The 23524-nt window shown below is 42.9% G+C and overlaps 2 protein-coding genes across 3 annotated transcripts in view; one reads left to right on the top strand and one right to left on the bottom strand.

The window, feature by feature from the left end:
* Nucleotides 1-4614, top strand: part of scap (SREBF chaperone) — a 47570-nt gene extending 42956 nt beyond the window's left edge. For both annotated transcript variants that reach the window (XM_023964262.1, XM_023964261.1), the window contains exons 20-23: nt 835-1001; nt 1288-1368; nt 1487-1693; nt 1971-4614. In XM_023964262.1, coding sequence (XP_023820030.1) covers nt 835-1001; nt 1288-1368; nt 1487-1693; nt 1971-2216 — 701 coding nt within the window. In that variant the 3' untranslated portion in view covers nt 2217-4614. The remainder of the gene's footprint in view (nt 1-834; nt 1002-1287; nt 1369-1486; nt 1694-1970) is intronic.
* Nucleotides 4615-4617: 3 nt separating this feature from the next.
* ptpn23 (protein tyrosine phosphatase, non-receptor type 23) lies at nt 4618-22970 on the bottom strand. Its single transcript, XM_023964260.1, has 24 exons — nt 22730-22970; nt 21174-21248; nt 19699-19826; nt 17964-18040; nt 17392-17441; nt 17181-17312; nt 17026-17106; nt 16808-16939; nt 16650-16697; nt 14293-14349; nt 14138-14196; nt 13961-14040; nt 13762-13876; nt 13602-13667; nt 12783-12928; nt 12289-12606; nt 11553-11707; nt 11132-11463; nt 8630-11039; nt 8348-8532; nt 8163-8267; nt 7260-7398; nt 7035-7148; nt 4618-5728 (listed from the first exon to the last, which is right to left on the bottom strand). Exons 1-24 carry the CDS (start codon nt 22811-22813, stop codon nt 5159-5161), a joined length of 5658 nt encoding a protein of 1885 aa, XP_023820028.1. The 5' UTR covers nt 22814-22970; the 3' UTR covers nt 4618-5158.
* Between the last annotated feature and the right edge of the window lie 554 nt (nt 22971-23524).

The following is a 23524-nucleotide window of genomic DNA, read 5'->3' as shown; positions in this document are numbered from 1 at the left end:
AATGTAAATCTGGTATTATTAACATCACTTTGCATTCCTGTTACTTTCCTTCTTAAATTTATTATTGCACTTAAAAACAAATGCGCAACTCCTTATAGCCACTTAACAACCCCCAAAGTGTCTGCAGAGAAAAAGTCTTGTTTCAAACATTTGCAGGTTTTCTGGGCTCGAGTAGAGTAACTGTGACTGAGTTTTCTGTTTGAACTTCCTCACTTCTTTGACATAACCTTTGAGAACAGGACAAATGCTTTGATTTTAAGCCTAAATCCATTCGTTTTGTTTTTTTTACGTGTACAAATGTCCATTCTCTGTGGGGTAGTGACAGTAGATTTTTGACAAACCCCTTCTCCAGGTCCTTGTGCGCTTTAAACTGCAGTTTATCTCTCAAAAAAAGCAATTCTCTCTCTGTTTATGTGTTCATGGTAAAGTAAGTTTGCAGACTTTTATGAAAAAAAAAGACAAATTGCAATTTGGTGCTTTCTTTAGTTTTTTTTTTTTTTTTTTTTTTAGAATACTGGGGTAAAATGTTGAGTTTTTAGGGTAACGACACTCAGACAATAGTGCTACGTGTTTGGTGGATTATCGTAGAACTGGTTCAGATAAATGTGGAGGTGTTCTCTTTCATACAGAGATTCAGAGATACCCTCAGCACTGATAAGAATAACGTTCTCACCATACAAAACATCTCAGGACGTGTTGGAACACGCATCATCGTCACTTTGACTTAGACTTTGCTGTGTTCTTGTGAAAAAGAAGAGAACTACGGACGAGCTCTGATCCAAACAGGAAGAAAGTCTGAACATTTGAAGAAGAGCTGTGCTCGTCCCGCTGCAGGTGCCCCCGGGCAAGGAAGCATGCCTCCGTCTCCCTGTTATACCAGCGAGGATGTGATCAGCTGCCAGCTGACGCGCTCCGTGCAGTGCGCTCACCAGAAGCCCATCACAGTGCTGCGAGCGGCGGCGGGCCGCGTGGTCACCGGCAGCCAGGACCACACCGTCCGGGTGAGAACCTCAGACAGACGTTTGGGTTTTAACCTGTCAATAATTCATATTCGATCAATCTTTACTTTCATATTTTGATCTTGATTTTGAAAGTTTTCTTTTAAAGTAATTAATTTCAGGTAATTTTTAATGAAAAAAATGAAGCTTTTTAGTGAATAACAGTCTATTCAGTTGAATTTATTATGTATTGAAATATGTTTTCATTTCCGAATAAATGAGCTCTACAGCGCTGATGCTTTGACCTGTCGGGGTCCAGTCCTTCATTAACTATTGTCGCACCGGTCAGGTCTATCGCCTGGAGGACTCGTGCTGCCTCTTCACCCTGCAGGGTCACTCTGGAGGAATCACAGCCATCTACATCGACCAGGTCTCTTCTTCAAATATTCTCTTAGTTCAGAAAAGTGTCTCGTCAAAGTCAAATTTCAAAAGAAGCTTCATTTCTCGGTTACAATAACAATTATTTTTGTGCGTTTTTCTTTCTCCAGACAATGGTTCTGGCAAGTGGTGGGCAGGACGGCGCCATCTGCCTGTGGGACGTCCTGACCGGCAGCCGCGTCAGCCACGTTTATGGTCACCGCGGCGACGTCACGTCACTGGTCTGCACTACCTCCTGCGTCATCAGCTCAGGCCTGGACGACCTCATCTGCATCTGGGACCGCAGCACCGGGATCAAACTGTACTCCATACAGCAGGTAGACCGGATCCGTTCCAAAAACGTCTTCAGAAAACCTTCATGAGATGTGAATCCAATCTGTGAAGTCCACGCGTCCAAAGCTAAACTCGAAAGTTACTCATTTAAAAGAACATCATTTGTAAAGTTGTAGAAAGTATATCCCAGCTAAATGACCAATAGAATACGAAGTAACAGGAACAATTCACAATCCTCCAGATCAAACCAACAGCTTTGCAAAACTAAAAATCCGAGGAGTGAAACGTTGAAGGTCAGCTGCCGTTCTTTCCTCTCATCAGGACATGGGTTGTGGGGCCAGTCTGGGAGTCATCTCGGAGTCTTTGCTGGTGACGGGGGGCCAAGGCTGCGTCTCCTTCTGGGACCTGAACTTCGGCGATCTGCTGCAGACGGTCTACCTGGGCCAGAGCAGCGACAGTCAGGTTGTGCGGCAGCTGCTGGTGCTGGACAACGCCGCCATCGTGTGCGACTTCGGCAGCGAGCTGAGCCTGGTCTACGTGCCGTCGGTGCTGGAGAAGCTGGACTGATGGCGCTCAGTCGGGAACATTCACAATCGTGAATAGACTTGTTTTTATCAAAAGCGTCGGCTGCTGCAAGTTGCTGTGAGGAAGAAGAGCTGACTCTTCATCACCGTCGTGGAGTCCGTTAAAGAGAAGCTGTCCCAAGTTTGTGCTCTTTTTGTGTTTGTTTCGTGGCTCTGCCCTGAATGCTGCTGTGAAAGAGGAAACCGATGGTTTGAAGAAAACCTCCAGAGGAGGACGTTTTTATATGTACAAAACAAATTATTTATTAGTGATGTATTTTTGCGTAACGGTTTGTTTACAAACGGTTCATCCCAGATCTGAACGATGAAATGACAACGATGTGAGAGGCCGTTTGTGTGGAGATCAGGCTGGAAACGTGTTGACGCTGTGACGCGTCGGGGTAAAAACCAAACCCGGCTGTTACTGAAGCTTTGTCGTGCCCCGTCTTTATTCTAAGAACCGCTCAGATTCAGGACGACTGAGGGGTTTCTGACGTGATGGATCCATCTGAGATTTTTATAAAGGTATACTGTACTGGTTTTACAGAAATCAAATGAACAGATTTGAAATAAAGTACATTTTAATTAGTTCACAATTTTGGAGGGAAACTAAAGCAGTTTATATAAGATGGACGATTTTCAGTTCAAAACTTCTCGACTAGACCAGGAAAAGCTTGACGTTTCATGGAGAAATAACTATTTATAATTGTTGGTTGCCATGTTTTCATTCCAGAGGGGTTTTAAGTTCACCTGCAGCAAAGACCACTGAATAAACCCAAAAGTTTAGTGGAGATTGAATAACAAATACCAGAAATTCTTTTTTTTTTTTTTTGGTTAGAGCTTGTGATTTAGGATTTGTTTTGAAAATAAATTGACATTTCGGATAAAAAACATAAAAATGTTAATGGAAGCTGAAGTCGTGGGAGTTAAACCAGACAAAAGACATATTTACAGGACTCTAATGCTTTTATTGCAATATTTTATATTTTTAGGGGAAAAATTAAAGAAAATTCTCAAATTCTTTGATTTTGTAACAGCTTTAAATTTACATCAGATTTGTAAAATTGTAAGGATGGATTTTTCAAAAAGGGTTTTTAGAGGACAGCAGTGCATTTAACATTCACTTATGTGCAGAATCTGAATAATACGCTAATTTGAGTCATTTAGGTTAAAGTTAAAGTCCCAGCAGCACTTGAGCATGTGAGGTTTGGCTCATCCCCTGGGGGGTGGGGTGAGCTGCAGGCTTAGCCCCCCCCCCACCCAATCCAGCCCCCTAATGCTGAGCGTCAAACAGGGAGACACTGGGTCCCACAGACTTTGGTATGACTTGGCCATGGATTTGAACTCATGACCTTCCAGTCTCAGGGGGGGACACTCTACCACAAGGCCACTGAGCTGATAGATTAGACAGTCAGTGGTTTCTCATTTTTAAAGGTGGAGGGAAAAAATGTGAAGCAGAAAAGAATGATCCTGAAATGGATCCTGATGGTCATTCATTGATAAATTGATGACTTTGAGAATGAAAGCGTTTGGCTGAAATAGACTGGAATTAGTGGCGCTTGGGGCATTTCAACATCCTAAGTGTACCGTTTCACCTTTTACTGTATGTGTGTCCGCTGAATGTAGCCTGGACATGGAGAACTGCTTCACCCTACACAGTACAGCGCCGTCACTGCAAACCCCGCCCGACGCTAAGAGGCACTTTTGCAATCAGGAGAGGCGAATAGGTAGATTTGCACACACCTGCAGCACAGGTACCTGAGCATGTGATCAGCAGCATCGGCGCCGGTTCCTCTACACGGACCACGTTTAGCCGGGGAACGAGCGGCTGATAAACCAGAGTTTACGTTGGAATTTGTGACACAAAGCAGAAATGCTGCCTCAAAGCTTGTTTTTTCTTAGTTTTTTTTTTTTTTTTTACAGATTGTTAATTTTTAGACCATTTTAAAAAAATATCTTCTTATATGAAGGTGGTGTAAAGGTTAGCATTTTTTATTTTATTTTTAATCTAAATGTTCTCTTATAAAATGTCTATTTTCTGTAAAGGAACAACTGGAAACAGCTCTTTCTGGTGCGACAGACTGTTAGTTTATAATGAATGTTTTTAAAGCCTGCAGCATCGCCTGCTTCTGTCCCGTTTCTTCCATCAGGCTTTTTCTGCTTCAAACATCATTGACCGGACTGTGGGGGCAGGTTAAAGCTAGTTTTTTTTGTCTTTAGAACAGTAGATGTGAACGTTCTACTTTACTCTCAGATTTTGTCACGATCCTCCTTTTCCCGTGGCGGCTCGCAGTCTCAGCAGGCTGTAGTGGTGGGGTAACTTATTTACGTTTTTGTAACAAAACAAAAAAAAAAATAGAGAAAAAGTTTGTACTAATTTTCAAATAAACAGTCTTTAATAAGTCTTGTGGTCTACTGACTTTATTTAATAATTTTACAACAATGAACAATAATCAATCTCTCCCACATTGTTAAGGAAATAAACTTGTTAAGACGAGCTCATTTTTCTCCATTTGTTACCAAAATGACAGAATTGTTTCGGCCGACGTGATCTCCGACAGTCCTATAAATGATTATGGAAATGGACGTTGTGGAGGAAGTGCATGCTGGGAATCTTTGGAGGGGTGGGCAGATCTGAAGCTGGAGGTGCAGGAGTGCTTCCATCCACTAGCGCACAAAGAAAGCAGCAAAGGAGTGAAAGTCCAGACAAGTGCATAGTGATCTGGTCCCACAGGTCTCCAGGAATGAAAAGAACGATGGTGGGGGGGGTTCCATGTCTGTTTGAGAGGTGACACCGTGTCTGCCAACAGGCACATGTTGGTAACTAAGACCATTAAAATGTCTCCAGCACTCTTGGGATTCAGATTTTCCTTCTGAAAAAGCCGGGTTAGTGTGTTCTACTGACACCTGGTGGTTAAAAGCGGAAAGGCGGTTTGCAGAGGCGTCTCAGCGCTTGCCCAGGCTCCAGAGCGGGTCCAGAGAGCTGAGAGGGTCATCACCGTCACTGCCTCGAACCCCATGGAGACCCTGACCCTCTGCTGGCTGCAGGAAGCTCTGCTTGGTGACCCGCTGCTTCCCTTTCCCTCCCCCTTCCAGGGAGAAAGCCTCCGGAGTCAGAGAGGCCAGGAGCTCCAGGGATGAAGAAGCTGCAGCAGTGGAGGCTGGAGGTGGGCTGACGCTGGGCGGGGCTTCCGGGACAGGCTGGTGATTGGGTGGAGTAGGAGGAGAGAGACTGTCCAGTCCGTTAGGTGGTGGGGGAGATTGGGTCGGCGATGTGAGAGGCGGGCTCAGGGAGGAGGGCAGCTGGCAGTCTGTGGGGGGGCAGGGATCCTGCAGCAGCTGGATGTCACCCGTCGAGTCCAGGCCTGGAAGCATCGCCCCCATCGCCCCGGCCTCCGCCGTGGGGTCTGTGCTGGGGGGCCGGATGCTGAGCTTTGCGATGGTGGCCTGGATGGAGCTGATGGGCATGTCGCCGCCGAGGACGAGGTCGAGCTGAGACTCTTGTCTGGAGTAAGGCTGCAGAGATGAACAAGCGTCAGTACACAGATGGAAAACAGAACAGTTGTGATCCAACAGCAATAAATATTTTAAACATTGCTAGCAGTTGTCTTAATCATCTTTATGCCATTTCTAGCTAACATCTGAAAACCTGTGTCGTTTTCGAGGCCATGGTTTCTGCGAAGCTGCAGTAGTTCATCGAAAATTTGCCGACTGTCAGAGCAGAGAACCATTACTGATTACCGTCAACCATTACTGGAAGCTCTCCGTTTGCACTCTGCTAGCTTACAGCCCCTCACACCTCCAAGCTTTAGCTATCATACAACAAGGGTGAGGAACATTGGAGCAATCCAGCCGTACAGTTTGAACCAGATGCCAACTCAGACGAGGAAAACAAAGACGTTCAGCCTAAGTGATGCACCTTTTAGAAGTTGCAATTAATTTGCTGTCATTTCCTGTATTTTGATGCACTTTTTATTTATTAGCTGCAAATTAACAAATTATTTTTGTAATCAATAATGCACTGGCCTAAAAGCGCTTATCGTATCCATCTATCCATCCATTCTTCAATCTTTCCTATCTATGTATCTTTCTATCGTATCTATCCCATCCATCCATCCAGTCTCACAGGGACACATTGGGACACAATACCTGCTCAGACCAGAACCAACAGAAATCCTTTGGAGTAAATGTGAGCATAAACAGCAGTCAGAATCATCAGTCAGAGAGACTCGACTTCAGCAAAGTGATCAACAACAGGAACAGTTAGCTATTGAAACTACTCCTTCAAGTTCCATTTGATAATAAGCAGTAAAGGCAACTTTAGTACCAAGACACAAATAAAGACAATAATAACACAGACATTGTGTTACTCTTTCTACTAAAGGGATGTAATAAAGACCCAACTATAACAGAATGAGTTTCTCTGCTGAGATGATGCAGCATCAGACGTGGAATTTGGATTGTTTAGTTTAAATTAACTGATTTCTGTAATTTAATTGTTTTTAAATAAATGATCAAACTAAAAGCCTAAACATTAGTTTGTTAAAGTGTGACGGATATTTAATAAACAGGACAGAAATGTCTTAACAAGCAGGACATATAATACTTTGAACATCTCAAACGGTTACTGCAGTTATTCTAAATTAGCTGCAGATGACATTTAATGCTTCAAATTCAGAAAATGAAGGTTTTAGTGAAGACCGATGAGGACGAAATCACACGAAGACTAAATGACCTTTAAACTTAGGCTAAAAACCGGACCGTTATTGTTTTGAAGGACGTGTCTTTAAGGAGAACAGGAGTTGTGGAAGAAAAGTCAAACCTTTGCGGCTGCAGGGTTGGTGTTCTTGCTGTACGAGGCAGCAGTGATGCCATGACGCTGGAGAACCTGCTCAGCGTGCTTCAACACGGCCTCATAGCAGAACTTCAGATGAAGCTAGGGGAGAAAATCAACTATTTTCAAAATGCAGCATCTTCATCTCCATCACGGCTCTCAGCTCTATTGCGGCAGATTTATGCCTCGGTTCATGGACCTTCATAGTCCCACCTTCTCCTGAAGCATGTTCTTCCTCTGTTGTCTCATCTTCTTCACCAAAACTGGAAGGTCTGGGATTCCTTTTCCTGACTCCAGTTCCTGCAGAGCTGCATACAGGAGGCTAAAGACGCCGGTGCGCCCGACGCCAGAGCTGAAGCAGGAAGTGTGCGGGTTAATGAACATCACGGCTACTGAGGGGCTTAAAAGGCTGCAGGCTTCATTCATGACTATCTAAACAAACTGACTGTAGAAGACATGTGACCCACTGGTCTCATATACAGACAATAAAGCTCTAGAGCTGTTACTCGTGTCCAAATACTCAGATAAATGCAGCTGTTTCCGGAAAAATTGAGTATAAATATTTGTGATATTTCAAAATCTAGTAGTAAAAAATACAGATCAGGCAAAGTAATTATTGCTTTAAAATGCAGACGAACTTCAACTAAACCAGCCGAATGTGCTGCTGTCACAGGAAGTACACAAAAATCTTCAAAATAAAGTCTTGATGAAGCATCTCCTTTTCAAAGTAAAAGTATTAAGTGGGAAAAAAAAAAAGATCAGACTGAAAAAAGTTATATTTAAAGTTTTTTGAAGTTGTCATGAATAAGAAAGTAAGAATATTAACAAAAATCTCATCAATTATGTGACGACATGACTGTCTGATAGCACAGAGAAGAAGCCGTACTTGATCTCCTGTTCTAGAAAAAGGAATAAAAGATGATTCAAAGCATGTTTAGATTGTCATACACCCAGTAAAAGACGTAGCAACCAGATAAACAGAATATCTTACATAACAAGAATTGTGGATCTTGATTTGTGAAATAAATTGCCACCTAAGCATTTATCCACAGCTCTTCATAGTTCTTTTCCTCCTTTGCAGCCTTCTGTAAAGTGGAGAGACACAAATGCTCTCACCTGCAGTGCACAACAACAGGGGTGTGTAGGGGCCTCTGGTGCAGGTAATGTCCATGAACTTCCTGGATGAAGCGCAGCAGGTTCCCTTTGCTGTCAGGAAGACCCCTGTTGAGAGGAAGTGACATCAGATCAGAACCTGCACATCTGTCCTGAAAGGGACGGGGGGATGGATAAGAAACATTTACAACTCCGGCCACGAAGTAAACTGGAGATGCACGACAGTGCGCTTCAGGCTTTGGTCGCGGAACTGCAGGCTGATCATGCGCTCCACGTGGGTGGGCGTGGTCTTCTGTGTGGTTAGGCTGAGAGTGATTGGTCCTTGGGAGAGCTGCTGACCTCGCTCCGTTGGGAAGTAACGGAGAACTTTCCCCTGAGACATTAATGGTCACATCAAACACAAACCAAAGACAAAAAAAGATGGATAATATCCTCAAAAGAGTGAAATGAAAGCCTCTCAGTGGGCGTACCTTCTCCAGCTCCTGCTCGGAAACAAGCATGACTATCAGAGACACTTTCTGCTCGTACACCATCAGCCAGAAGTCGGCCGCCGTGCCGGAGAGCGGAGCCTGCGTGGCAATAAGGCGTGGACAATACGGTGACAGGTCCTCTACGTAGCTGGCGTTTATGTAGTCGTCTTTGCCCGACTGCAGCACAACCCGATTGAAGTCGTAAGGCATGACGTCCTGGTGGCGGTTCTTCATGGTGTAGCAGCGAGCGATGGCGATGGAGAGCTGACGGGCGTCCCTCTCCTGCTGGTCCTGGAGCTCCTTCCAGCGGGCGTCGAGCACCGACAGGCCCCCTTCGCTCTCTGAGGGCTGCTCCAGGAACTCCACCTGAGCCCTGTAACGTTCCAGTTCGTGGTGAAGGTACGCGACCCGCTCGGGGGCTTGGTATGGATCCCCTTGAATGAGGAGAACCCCCTGAGAGCTTTTCTTCCGGCGCTCCCCATCCTGGGGGTCAGCTTTGGTGGGTTGTAGGACGTTGGTGGCGGCCTTGGTTCCCCCACTTTGGCTTTCTGGGCTTGAAGAGAGGAGATCATCTGTGCTGGAGTTCTGCCGCAGAAACGACGACGTAGATGGAGAGGCAGCAGAGGGGGAGGGGAGAGTGGGAGGAGCTATGTTTCCAGGAGTGGGAGTGAGCGTGGGCCTCTGTTGAGGAACCAGACAAAGAGAGGACGGACCTGGAGACGGAGAAGGGGACGGGGAGGGCGAAGGAGAAGGGGGTATGGGGTTGGTCGGCTGCACTGCTGGGGAGGGCTGAATGAGGTGCTGGGGGGCAGGAGGAGCATGCTGGCCTAAGACAGGGGGCTGTTGTGGAGACACTGGAGGTAGATTAGTCCCTGCTGGATACATGGCTGAAGGCTGGGTCATAGAGTGGGGAGCCTGAGGAATGGGGGCCTGGGGTGTTAGTGGAGGCCCCCCCGGGTAGCTTACCCTCCCAGAGTGAGTGGGATGCGACTGAGGTTGGCTATGCATCTGCATGGGCTGCTGAGGCATGTTTGGCTGACCGGGCATGGGATGGTGCTGGGGGGGTATTGGACTCTGCTGCATTTGGGGCATCGGCCCCCTTGGGAGGTTAATCTGGGGGCCAGCCCCCATATGAGGCTGGGGGTGCAGGTTGGGGTGGATGGGATGGCCAGAGGGGGGCATAAAGCTCTGTGTTGCTGGAGGCATCTGTACTCTGGGTCCACCAGGGATCTGCATCTGGGGGTGTGGCAGCATCTGCTGGGGGTTGGGGGGCATCTGCATCTGCTGCTGTGGCAGCATCTGCTGATGGGGGAGTCCAGGGGGCATCTGCTGGCCTAGGTGGGGAAGATATGGCTGAGGTATGGACGGGGCCGGCTGGGAAGTGGTGGGGGTCGCTGAGTGGGTTGCCTGGGGGGGTATCTGTACCTGAGGGGGCCTCTGCAGGGATCCTGACATCAAATGGGGGGGCTGCTGGGGGACATAGCCTTGTGGAGCCTGATAACTTTGGGGGATTTGGGGTTGAGGCTGAAAGCCATTTTGCTGATGATGGCCTGGGAAAGTCTGCTGGTACTGAGGGGGAACGCCGGCCTGAGGGGGCATGTATCCATGCGGGTAGTTCTGTTGGGCCTGGGGGTGATAGGGGGCCGGGACAGGCTGGTATCCCTGCGGGGGCTCTTGCCTTGTGGGTTGGGGGAATTGCTGCAGATGTTTTTGCTGCTGTGCCTGGGATGCCGACACCTGGGCTGGGCCCTGCATGGGAAGGCCTTGTTGATGCATCAAGTGGGGGTATGCCCCCATCTGTGGGTAGCTTCCTGAGGCTGCAGGTGGGACAGGGTGTCGTGGTGTGGGGGTGTAATTCGGGATATGGGGCTGACCGCTGTCCACTGTAGTGTTTGCAGGCCGGACTGGAACAGGAGCGACGAGGCCCGTTTGAGTAGCTCGAGGAGGCGGGGGCCGATAACCAGGCACTACTGTCTGGGCGGGCATTTGGGGAAACCTCTGCTGGGTCATCTGAGGGAAAGGCCCTTGTGGTCCCAGCCCCCCTGAAGTAGGAAACTGTGCAATCCGAGCCAGCACTTCTGGAGGCGGCAGGTTAGCAGGGAAGTGAGGGTGACCTGCAGCTGAAGCACCTGGCCAAGGCAAGGATGAGCTGCCGCCGAGTTTCTCAGCAGGAGGCATGAAGGCTTCAGGACCTAGCAGGTGACCTCTTGCATTGGGGATGGAGGGAATGTCACAAGGGAGGCTTTGGAGGTCCTCTGGAAGGTCCCCACCCAAAGCCAAGATGGCAGCATTAATCTGCGCCAACTCTGGATCCTCCATACTAGAGGAGGCGGAGTCAACATCAGACCCTCTGGGCTTTAAAGAAGGCTTTGCTGCTGTAGGACGTGCAGGAGCTTTCTTCTGAATCTCTCTGTAAAGAAGAAAACATATTTTTCATATAGTGTATGTAAATATCCAACGTAATTAAAAGAAAAGAAAAAAAAAAGACTTCAATTTTCGTACTTTTCCAAGATGGGCCTTCTTTCCTCTGCTCTGGTCTGACACAGGGTCTTTGCCTTCTCTAACAGGCGAGACGCTTTGGCTTCCAGGTCATCGTAGAACTCCTTTCCCTCCTGTGACTTCTTCATGAGGTCTTCATAGGCTTCATACGAGCCCACCAGGCCCTGGACAGTGCTGTTCCACTGCTGCTCCGTCTGGCTCAGTCGCTTACGAACTGACGCATACTGAACGTTTGCCTCAGTCAGAGCCTTCAGGATGTTCTCCTGCGCTGCAAGGTTCTGGTCGATGTACACCTTCACCTGCTCGTACTTCTTCAGCTGCTCCTCAAATATGCGCTGCAAGGACACCGGTTTAGACCTCCGCACCGTCTACCTGCTTACAACAGTTTTCTAAGCACAAATAATAAAAGTGTGAGAGGAAATACCTTCATGTCGCCTCTTTCTGTGGTGACCAGCGTTGAGGTGATGTCGTCCTGCTGGATGAGGTCCCGGAGCTGCTTTTCCAAAGAGTTCCTCTGCTCCCTCATCTCCTGAACTTTCCCCAGGATCCGCTTCATCGTCTGCAGCCCTGCCACCTCCTCTGCATTCACATGTGCATCATTCATGTTAAACAAAAAATCTGCAGAATGAACGTCATCCGTTTATTTTCGGTCAAACTGCACTTGTGTTTGTTGCTTTCTGGTTGTGGAGTTCTAGTTTGCAAAGACAAAATTGTGGCTTTGTGGGTTTGAAACAAACCTGTCTTCACTTAGAAAATGCTCAATTTAATTACAAATTTTTTCCAAGAAATTTTTGATAAAAGCCTGTGACAAACTGGCAACCTGTCTGGGGTGTGCCCTGCTTATGTTCAATAGTAGCTAGGATAGGCCCCAGCAACCCTTTGACCCCTAAAGGGATTCAGCAAGCGTATGGATGAACGGATTTTTTTTAACAATTTTTTGGCTTTTAGAATAGCAATTAGGAGAAAAAGAAAAACGCATTTAATTTTTACTAGAAACAAATTGAATCAGAAATCTAATGAATTGTGTACTTGTACATCGAATGTTAGGCCAACACTTCTGGCTTTCGAAAATTAACAATAAAATTAACTTTGATACTTTTTTGGACTAAAAGAAAAGAACATTTCCAATGTTATAAGGTAAACTACAACCAAATCCTGACCTTCACTGAGCTGTGGCCGTGGCAGAGCCTCTCTCAGGCTGTCCAGTGGACCTCCGAGCAGGCGCAGGTTGCTGATGTGCAGGTTCATGGCCCGGTGAAGCTCTGTGTTGGTAAAGCTGGCCTTCTCGTGGGCCTCCATGTACTTTTCCAGGTCCCTCTGGATCTCTGCCAGAGCCTGGCCTTGTGCTGCTGGGTGTATGTCGCCTGCAGCGGGGCCTCCAGCCTCCTTGAGAGCTTGCTCTCCGGTCTCATCTGCCTCCAGGACATCTTTGATTTCCCTCAGTGATGATTCCACGTCAGTGAAGACGCCTGAGAGCACTGGGAAGACACGGATTAGATTGAAAGTCAAAATAGTTTAATCAAATGTGAGCATTAAAAAAAAAAGTAAACATTTCTAATTGATAAGACAGCATCATAGGTCATAATTCTGAGGAAAAAACATTGTCTTGAACTCGTGTTTATTCTGTTCACTGTGGCAGATGGTTTGTACTGACCCTGCATGGACTGAATGAGACTCTTAACGGTGTCTGGTCGAACGCTGAGGGCTGCACATTTCTCCATCAGGACCGGAGGGATGTGGCTGTACATCTCCAGGTTATCCACAGAATCTGGCTCCAGTCCGAGAGAGTCCATGAACTGCCTACAGAGGGCGGAGCGACCGCTCATCTCATTCCCAGTAAAAAGTGACTTAAACAATCCAAATATCAACAAGGTGCACTAAAAGAATATTATCTCAACATCATATCTCCTATAGAAATTAAGACTAAGTAAATTAAATTAAGATAAATTAAATTTATATCTAAATTAAGATTTCTCTTTTCAAATTGGGATGGACCGCCGTTTGAAAAAGCTCTCAGTTGTGACGCAGCAGCAGAAAGGGGTGAAGTCTCCCTGCTCCGCTTCATTCTGATGCATCCACTTGCAGACAAATAGATCCATTAATGTCTTATTTTTCCTCGTCTGAGCTGGAATCTGTATGTCAAACTGTTTGGCTGGATAGCTCTGATATTGCTCGCCGCTAATGTTAGCTTGTGGCTACGAGGGGCTGTAAGCTAGCGGGAGAGGAAGTAAACAACTGAATGACGGGATATTAACGTAGGGTTACTTCTGCGCCAACAGTCCCGCCCACAACTCAGAGGCAAATTCCTAATGAACTCCTGCCGCTCTGCAGAACACATGTCCTAAAAAATGACAGAGGCTTGTTGATTTAGGCTAGAAGCGGCAAAGACCACTGGGAAGGATTTTACAGTACTTAATAAATACAGTTGGAGTAGGACTTTAACTAGAAACAACAAATTTCAGTAGTAACTCACTCTAGGGTTTCATTCTTGCCGTCAATCTTGGCTATGATGTCTCTCAGCAGCTTTGCTTTCTCCTCACTGAAATGAAAAGCACAGACACGGTGAAACTTTCCTAACACAGAGACACAGACACAGAGACTCTTGAAGTGTTAGTTCCTCTGAGGGACCACACCTGTACAGCGACGAGGCTTCGTGTGCAGCCATGGGCACCAGTTTGGCAAACAGGTCCGGCCCAGTGACGCTGGGATCCGTGGGGTTTACAGGCAGAGCCTTCACCAGAGGAGCGCCTGGAAGAGCAAAAAGGCGTTTGTGTGGACGAGAACTGAATATCATGAATGCACGTTTACAGTAGCAAAGTCACTTCCTGTTACCTTTGACTGATGCCAGCGTCTCCAGCGAGGGAACCGTCTCATGATAAATGAAGTCGTTGTCCTTTTTGGCAGAATTATACCTTTAAATGGTTCAGATGGAAAACAAAATCATTTTTTTAACACTCAAAGTAAAGATTCAAACACAAAAATGCAGTCACTCATAGACTCAATGCTCACTTTCCGCCAATGACATCCATGGTAAATCTCAAGGCTTCCTGCACACCGTCAGGCTGACCCTGAAGGGATCAAGGCGGAAAGAGAAATGAATAAATAAAGCTTTAAAAGAAAGAAATAAAACACTGAAAGTTGCAAAGAATACGAAAAAAAGCTACCTTAGCTAGCTTGATAGCTTCCCCCAGTTTGTCCAAGGAGCTCTGCAGGTAAGCCAACTGCAACAACAGAAGACTTTAGTTCAACAACGCTGTGACAAACTTTATTATCCATTTTCAAAGTGACGTAAAACCAACATATTACTGCAAGTAAAGGTACACATATTTGAAAGAAAAAAACATGACTTCCCATCTTCCCAAGAGCAGAAATGCATCATTTGATCCTTCTCTTAGGCTAACTCGCTATTGACAAGTGCAAAAACAAACTTTTTTTCCATTAAACAAGACATTTTTCCTGTTTGCAAGTTCTTTGCAAATATGTATTTTATCTGCATTTTCTCCATTTCTTCCACCATCTTTGCACTCACTACCCTGCTAAAGATAGTTCTCTGTTGTGGATGTTTACCCTATATGAATAGTATTTTTATAGATTTGTGTTTTACATTTGAATTCTGCTTTCTGTGGACAAATGTTTTTGTTAAATGACAACTTCTCATGCCAGAGAACAAAACAAAACCCTATAAACTTAAAAAAGTTTCACGATGATAATAATAGCATCAACTCTTTTATTCTGTGTCAAGTTTAATGTTCAAACCAAAAGCAGAATTTAATACAAGAAAGACTATGACTGAGCTTAGATGTAAACAAAAGAGGAGCTGCCATTAAAAACCCAGACACAAACAGGGTCATTGTTCCTCTCATTTTCATTTTCTATCATCAACAGCAGCTGTTTGTCTAAAAGCTGCCCAACAGGCAGCAGAGAGCAGCTTTCACACAGTTGAACTGAAGTAATGTATAACATTTAAAAACACAAACAAGGATTTTAAACGCATCAGTAAACACGGGGATGCAACAGAAGCTGATCAAGAATGTTTTAAAGATGCTCTTTTACTAAATGACTACTGTTCAGTACAAGCATTTAATGGGCTGTTTGCTGAGAAATAGCTTCAAATGTATATTTAGGCTTGTAGATGCAACAGACAGAAGCCAGCCTGACTTTGCAAGGGTTTCTACATGTTTTGGATGTTCGCTTTATGTTCGTGAAAGATCCTTAACAGGTTTAAAAACTTGAAAAATTCCATCTGAATGTCCCACTCGTGCTTTAAAGGACCTACATCATGCCACTATTAAGGCTTTCAGGGTAAGCTATAGCCATATATACAGAAATATATTACCCATGGCACATTAAAAATAAATATTTGTTTTTTTTGCAACTCATTTTCCTATCCATAAGTAAGACGACTGGATCCCTGAGGCTCCGCCTTTCGCTCCGTGTGGGTACCGCCCATTTCATGACGTCAACCTAGAGCCGGCCACCACATCGTGCCTTTCACCCATGAAAACAAGCAACATCCAAACTTTTGCAAAGATGGACGTGCATAGTGTGAATATAAAATGAAAGTGTTTTTGCTTAACACCGCTAGCTCTGCAGAGAAAGTGTGTGTGTGTGTTAGCCTGGGGGCGGGGCTGGCAGCGCAGACTCTCACTGGAAGGGGCTGCTCTCACTTATCTACGTCACAAAGGGAGAACCCACTCGTTTTCATGCTTGGGAGGGGTTGGTGCTCAGAGCACAGGGTTTTAGAAGGGTTTGGGTCCAAATCCGGGCCTCGGGGGCCGTCCTGCTGCTGGTTTTGCAGAAATCCTGCATTATATGCTGCTGATTGGGTGTGTTTAGCCAGTAAGGAGATTCAATGGAAGGTTGATTGGAAAACATGAAGGATACCCCTGTTTTAGAGGAATACTCAAAATACAGCTTTGGGGGTTCATAGTGAGTAATAGCCATTATAATAAACCTAAAAGGTCAACAAGTCAATTATGCATGATATAGGTCCTTTAAAATGCCTCACTAAAGACCTTTTCGGGGCCCAAGAAAGAAGCGAAAGGTTTGAGAACAAAAGGAGCAATATAAGCTTGTCCTTTTCCGAATAAATATGATGTACATTTGAATTGACTATTTTTATATATATATATATATTATATTTAAGCTTCCTCACCACACGGACCCCACAGCGAATCATCTTCCAGCATCCTCTTCTCTGACATCAGCTCTTATCATGTCCTCTTTAACTCTACTCATAAATTTCACATCCATACTTCCTCTAAGCCTCCGGTCTGCAATCGGCTCACTCTGCTCCCCGGCGTTTACCTCCAAAACATTGAGCACGAGCTTTAAAATGTCCTCTGATTCTATCCATCTTCATCCCCCATCACTGTGTTATAGTATAGCATGATTTCATTACACCATATAACCAGCAGCAGCAGATTAAGAAAGCAAAACATTGAAAGGTGAAATGCATCAGTACAAAGCCATTGAAGAGTTGCTGGTTGTTTTTCTCTCGTCAACAACAGTCTATTCTTACCCGTTCTCCAAATTTCTGCTGTTCCTCTGCCTGTTTTCCCATGTGAAGCTGTGAAGAAACAAAACCAAAACAAAGCATTGGTTTTCATTAGTTACAATTTAAGTACCAAAGTATCAAAAGCATGTTTACAACACGGCTCATTTCCATAAGACACGCACATGTGCAATAGCAGCAAAGTAGTATATTTTCATCTGAACCAGCTTCTTCCAGTCTTTCTGGATCTTTCCCAGCATGGACGCCGTCTCGGAGTTCTCCAGAGCCCTGCAGGCTTCTTTGTAGTAATCCACCACCTGCAGCAGCACCACAACACACTCAGTTCATCAACGGTTAGAATGTCCTCAAATATGCACAACATTCAATAGTAAAACCATCAAACCTGAGCGCTAATTCGGGCAACCAGAAAACTTTTCCTGTTGTCCAACATGGACTTCTCCAGAAGACACTCCTGAGCCTGGCCCTGAGGAACAGACACACCTGGGTGACACGCATTATTCCTGTGCGTTTCTGTGAGTGCGGATGTGTGAAACCCACCAGCATGAGATTGATGTTGAGGTTCAGAATCTGGTGGCTCATGTCCACGCTGAAGTTGTGGCTGAAATGGTCTCTGAGGTAGGTGAAGGCCCCCGCTGAGCACTGAAAGTGCGTGCAGGACACTTTCATTCCCTGGAACCGGAGAGCAGAGTCAGACGGGATGTGTGCAAACACGCATTACAAATACTGTGCTTGTGAGTGTGCGGCGTACCTCCTCAGAGACCCTGTTGTCCATGGCGCCCAGCATGGAGTGCAGAGCCCCTGAAGGGAGTCACTGTTTTAGTGACTTGATGTTCACATCGGCATGAAAACTCTACAGACTGGAATCTGCCTTTTTTTTCTGATTCTGTCTGTTTTCTCTACAGCTGAGTAAATGTTGGCAGAATGATCATTTCCAGAAAAAATAATGGCTTACCGGTAATTTAAAAAAATATCTTTTTTTGCATATATTACAGAAACATTTTAAATTGTTCCTGAGCAATATTTTCTATTCAAATTTTCTGTTTTGGTGAATTTTTTTGATCAAAATGAAAAGAAAAGTAAATTATTTTCTCAAAATTTGAAGAAGCGTGAGATGGAAAAAATGTGAACAAGTATTATATATTAAACTTAAAAGATATAACAATATATAAAGTAAATAAGAATGAGAATAGAGTACAGCACAACCATCAGAAGGTATACACATTTCAAGTGTCGAATTAATTTGAAACATTTTTGAATTAAGTAACATTTAATACCAATATTTCATGACAGGCTCAAATTGCTGTCATTGACTTTGCTCACCTAGATTGTACAGGATGCATGCCTGCTCATAGCTGATGTCATCATGGGTCACGTTTTTTCCAGAGAAAATTTCTGTCCTGAACAAGACGGAAATATGCATCAAGTTAAAAGAAGCAGGAGGTGTTCACAGTGAGGGGAATTCTTTCCTGACAGCAAAGAAACACTTTAAGTGTTTCGCACCAAGTTCAAAATCCCTGAATAATTAGAGCTCCTTACAGTTTATGAAGAAAAGGGATTATTTTCTGTTTGCTAACCAAATGATTATCTCGGACTCTCACACTCAGGCTGTGGATGCAAAGGTAACGTCTGGTCAAGAGTTTTTTTCTTAGCACGCCACAACATGTAGACCAAACAATCAAAGAGGTAAAAGTCAGAAGAAAACTGCTTCACTGTCTAAAACTGCAGAACCGAAACATAGAAGTTGTTTAAAAAAGTGCCTGATTGAACAGTTATCTGAACTTACTGTAACAAAAATAAAAGAGAAGCATTTTAAGAAGAAAGTCTTGCCGCTGTCAATGTATCTAAAGAAGGTCTCTGCAACCTGTGGCGCCAGAACCACATGTGACTCTTTCACCCCTTCTTTTGTGGATCTATGGTTGATAAAAGTTTATCATATGTTTTCAATTAATTTGGAAATAAACTTTTTTGTTGGACTATATGGCACATCTAACGAAACAAAACAGTCAAACTTCATTCTACTCATTTACAAACAGGTGAAGCACAGAACGTAATACTCCATCAGGCAAATGACTACAGTACCCACAATCCTCCAACAATCCATCAAGCGGTGCAGCTTAGTAGTTTACCAAAGTCGAACATTTATGACCAATTTTTATGCAACGTGGAACAGAAAATCAATTTGAGTCAAATAAGCACAACTCATGCATAAAATGCACTGCATTTTAAGGTGGACTGTCTATAAACGAATAACCTATAGGGTTTAAGTGTGCCATATGGTTCAAAAATATGGTCAGTTCACTTATTTAGCTCTGAATTTCTTACTAAGATGCACCAAAAATGATCAAATAAACTGTATGTATATTTTTTCTTAATCACTGCTGCCTTTACTACTACATTAGCTCCGTTGAGTACCGTATACCATATGGTACAGGGTGTCTTTATTTTGAGTGGAAGTCATGTGAATCTAAGTCTAAAGCTATACTATAAAAAATAAAAAATAAAAAAATAAAAAAACAATCTTTACGTTTATGTTTTCTATGTGAAAGAAGCTATAGTTTATTGATATTTATCATTTAATAAACTATAGGTTCTTTGGAAATCAGCGTTGAATTTTTCTATAGGGTGAAGACTTCGTGGCCAATTGACCCAAATGGTTCTTTAAGTGTTGAAGGTTGCAGGCCCCTCATCTAATATATCAACCATAATTAGTTCTGAACAAATTTGCTGAAAAAAAGAAACAGAAACACGAACATAGAAAACTATCAGACAAAATGATAATAATTCCCCAATATTCAGAAATGTGTTTTGAACTTTCCAACACAAATCCCCTCTGAATAAATGGATTTCAGTTATTTGTTTGTATCTTAATGACGTTTTTAAGTGGGACATTTCTAACTCTCTTTGCCAAACCAACAGCATGTCATCAGAGCACAACCTGATTCTTTGTTTTATCTTTCTGTTGCTATGTGAAATACTGTCAAAACCATTTCCAGGAACTCGTTTGAGGCTCGGGTTTTACCGTGGCAGACAAACCACACGCTTTGTATGTTATTACCATGAGATGGGTACCGCTGCCTCCTGGCCTGCTCCCATGGGAACTCTGCTCTGCAGGTAATGCAGCTGTCCAAAGTACTTCCTCAGGGTGCTGCAGCCCTCGAAGTCCCTAGTCACATTTACTGCACTCTGCAGAAAGACACATTTTCATCTCAGGCTGTGTTCACTTCAAAAGTTTTAGATGTTCTTTCAATATTTAAGTGTTTTGAATTTAAACTAATTGTTATTTTAATTAAAAATACATCAAATAAAGGTAAAAGGATTAAATTGGATGTCGTCTCTAAGCAAGACATAATGTGGAAATAATTAGCTGTGGATTGTGACTCAAATCCTGTTAACAAAACCGCTTTTATTAATAAACTTTTACCATTTGAAGTTATAACTAGGTAATCAAACCCAAAAAATTAATCTAAAAAAGAGAAACAAACTGAAGTCAATAAAGAAAAACAGTCAGTCCAAAGCTTCTTTTTCAAAGAGGCAACTTTGCTTCAGTGGATCCGAAAAAAGAGGAAAAAATGTGAAAAGTCATAGCAGTCGTCGTTCACCTTTGAGGCTGAAGATATGCTGTTAGATATCTGCCCTCAAATGATTCAGAAGAAAATCAAACCAACACTTGAGTATAATGAGCTTTCCTCCATTTCCTTAGAAAGTCAGAACTTCTAAACAGAAGCCATCACTTTAAAACAGAGTAAAAAAAAGAAATACTAATACATTCATCTTCCTCCGTTTGTCCCTTTTGGGGTCACGGGGCTGCTGGAGCCTAACCCGACCACTTATGGGGACACCCTGGACAGGTCGCCAGTCTGGCACAGAGTCACACACCCATGCACACTCACATTCAGACCTATGGACAATTTGGAGTGACCATTAACCTATGACACATGTTTTTGGACAGGGGGAAGAAGCCGGAGTCCCCCGAGAAAACCCAGACATGCACGGGGAGAACATGCAAACTCCACACAGAAAAGGACCCCCATTGATGTTCTGTTTTCAGGCAAGAACAGGCAAGAGCGCTAACCACTGCGCCACCGTGCAGCCCAATTACTTCTGGTGTATTACAAATACAAGTTAAATAATTTGGTATTACGACATTTAATGACCTCGTAAAACCTTGACCATGAAAACTGTCACCAGCAACAGATGATGTGATGTCACAGAGTCAAATTTACAAGTTGTTTGCATTTTTTTTGTCTCGAAAACAACAAAAACTTCTCAAACATCTAAATTGTTGCTAGAAGGTTTTTTTTAGGCATATTATTTATTAGATGCATAATTAGTTGATTAATAATAATTAACTTTCTAAGTTCATAACTGTGCTTTTTACTGAAGGCTTTAGATTGGTTTTGTTTATATAAAAACGTAGGAATTATTTAAATGTACTGTTTCTTACTAGCTGTGTTCTCATGAATAACAATGGAGATTATGTTTATTCCCAAAATCTTTTCAAATCACAGAAAAGTCTCGTGATGCACCCACCTGTCGCAGAGTCTCTAGTTTCTTCATCTGTTCATTGTAGTTGTCTGGATTTTCTCCATAATTTTTCAAGATGAACTGGTACAAAGACAGAAAACAAGTGAATTAGCTGACTGACATGAACGGGACAAACACTTTTATATTTTGGACACTAGGATCAACTTAGTAAACCAACTTGATTTGCTTAATCTGATTAAATACATTTGTTTAACATATATTCAAATAAGTCAAAATATACAAATAAATATTGATATATTTGAAGATACCATCTTCAATCAAGCAACTTCATTTTAAGTTGCAGAAAATGGCTTTATTACATCACACAGACACATTAAAAAAATGAAACAAAACAACATTTTGTCAATGTAATTACTCATAATAACTTGTAATTTTTGCAGTAATAGGTTATGCACAGCACAGGTCACATCATATTAGATTAATTAAATTAAAAGATTATCAATTTAAGTCAAGAAGTTTTTGATTTGTTGCTTGGAAAGGAAGTGAGAAGAAGTGAACTTATATAACCCCACCCTTTTGTGCTTTTATAATGCATTTGTTTACATAGTTCACATAATCTGGTCCTTTAACAGGTTTAACTTTAGCAGGTTTACAATTAATGACAGCAGCCCCTAACTATTTTAGTTCTAGTCTTCCAGAAATCTTAAACAAGAAGCTTTAAAACATTAAATATCCAGATCAAATGTTTTGTTCTTGTGTTTAAGTTCTATAGTTTTGAACTCCTTAAATTTATTCTCAAACATTTTTTCCAAACCCTCTAATAAGTCATTTACTCATAATGACTTAAGTTGACATTAAAGTGTGTATTGTCAAACCCCTTTTTAATGTATAGTTAAAGTGTAAGTATGTTTTGTAACCACTCGCACATGTTGCTTTTTATATCCTTTGAAGGCAAATGTATCTTTTTTACATAATTATTATATATTTTCATTTCATTCCAACCTTTGACCTTTTCTTTAGATGGCTGTGGCACACGTATGATTTATCTCTTAAATATACATCTACTCCTTTCAATTTACCCCTTTTTTTAAATTTAATATATTCTAAAATTATTTATAATGTACTTTTTCGAGTTCACAAGCAGAAGTGTGTTTAAAAGGCCGCAGTCTAATCTTGAAAAGTGATCCCAGCTAAAGACGTCGCTCACTCAGGTGCACAAGACAATGAGTCACTGTTTGTTTTTTTAATTAATTTAATCAGAGGGATAGAACGACAATCGTTATTTTTGCTATTTGTCATTATCGATGGCACAACTGTGAATATTTTTGATCAAAAACTCGTAAAAAACTTTAGAAGGTCTGGCAACCCTGAAGCTAGCTAATGTTAGCAAACAAAAGGCGGTGGTCTGTTGGTTACAGGACCTTCAGCTAGCTCAACAGACACCCGTTCTGGAAGATTCTCTCGTCCTGATAAACAGTAACAACTCCATTGAGGCGGTGTGGCTAACGCTAGCTTCTTGGCTGGTTTATCTAGTCGTCCATAATCCCACTTTAGTTGACTTTCGACCTCAGCACTGTTGCTCCACTCCCCACCCAGCTCACCTGCCTGACGGACGGGCTGAACTGGAACTCCCCAGCCTCTTTTAGATCCAGCCAGATCATCGGCATTCGGGGGACCGCTTCCATGGCGGCCAGCTTTAGGGGCCGCTATCAGGATTTGATTTAAAAGCAAAGGGGGAGGTTTCCTTTTTCTGTAGACGCCACTTATCCCGAAGATCGATTTCCTCCAAACAACTGTGTCATGTATCCATTTACACTTCAACCGGAAGCTGTGAGGGCACGTGACGAAGGCCCAAGAACGCGTCGCAGTGGTTTCTGGGAAATGTAGTAATTTGCGCAAAAAGGTCGTGATCACAATTTTTTATCTATGGTGGTTGTGATTGTTTTTGAATAACTTTATTTGTATTGTGAACAGTCAAAAAACACTTTTGCAATAAAAAGATCTTTTTAATGAAAAAAATAAAACTAACTAAAATCCTGGGAGGGTCAATATTAGCACTCAAATCACTATAACCTTTGATATCAGGACTACTTATTCACTTGCACCTACACTTGATTATTTTTTTTAAGTTGGTTTCATTACTGAACAAAAACTCAAATGTGTGACATCTTTTTTGCAATGCCAAAAACAAAAAAGACAACATTTCAAACATCAGACCTTTTATTAATAATATTAATAAAAATGAAATAATAATACTTATTGTTATGTTTATTTTTGTTGTTAGTTCTAACAAATCAGTTTGTTTTATTTATTTTAAATAAATATTGTTTACACTAAAAAAACAAGTGTTTTTACATCACAAATGCATGTCGAATGTTTTTCTCTCTGTTTGTTTC

The sequence above is a fragment of the Oryzias latipes genome, chromosome 16 (assembly GCF_002234675.1).
Source record: "Oryzias latipes chromosome 16, ASM223467v1".
Taxonomy (NCBI): domain Eukaryota; kingdom Metazoa; phylum Chordata; class Actinopteri; order Beloniformes; family Adrianichthyidae; genus Oryzias; species Oryzias latipes.
The sequence above is the reverse complement of the archived record's forward strand: the minus strand, read 5'-3'. Positions and strand labels throughout refer to the sequence as shown.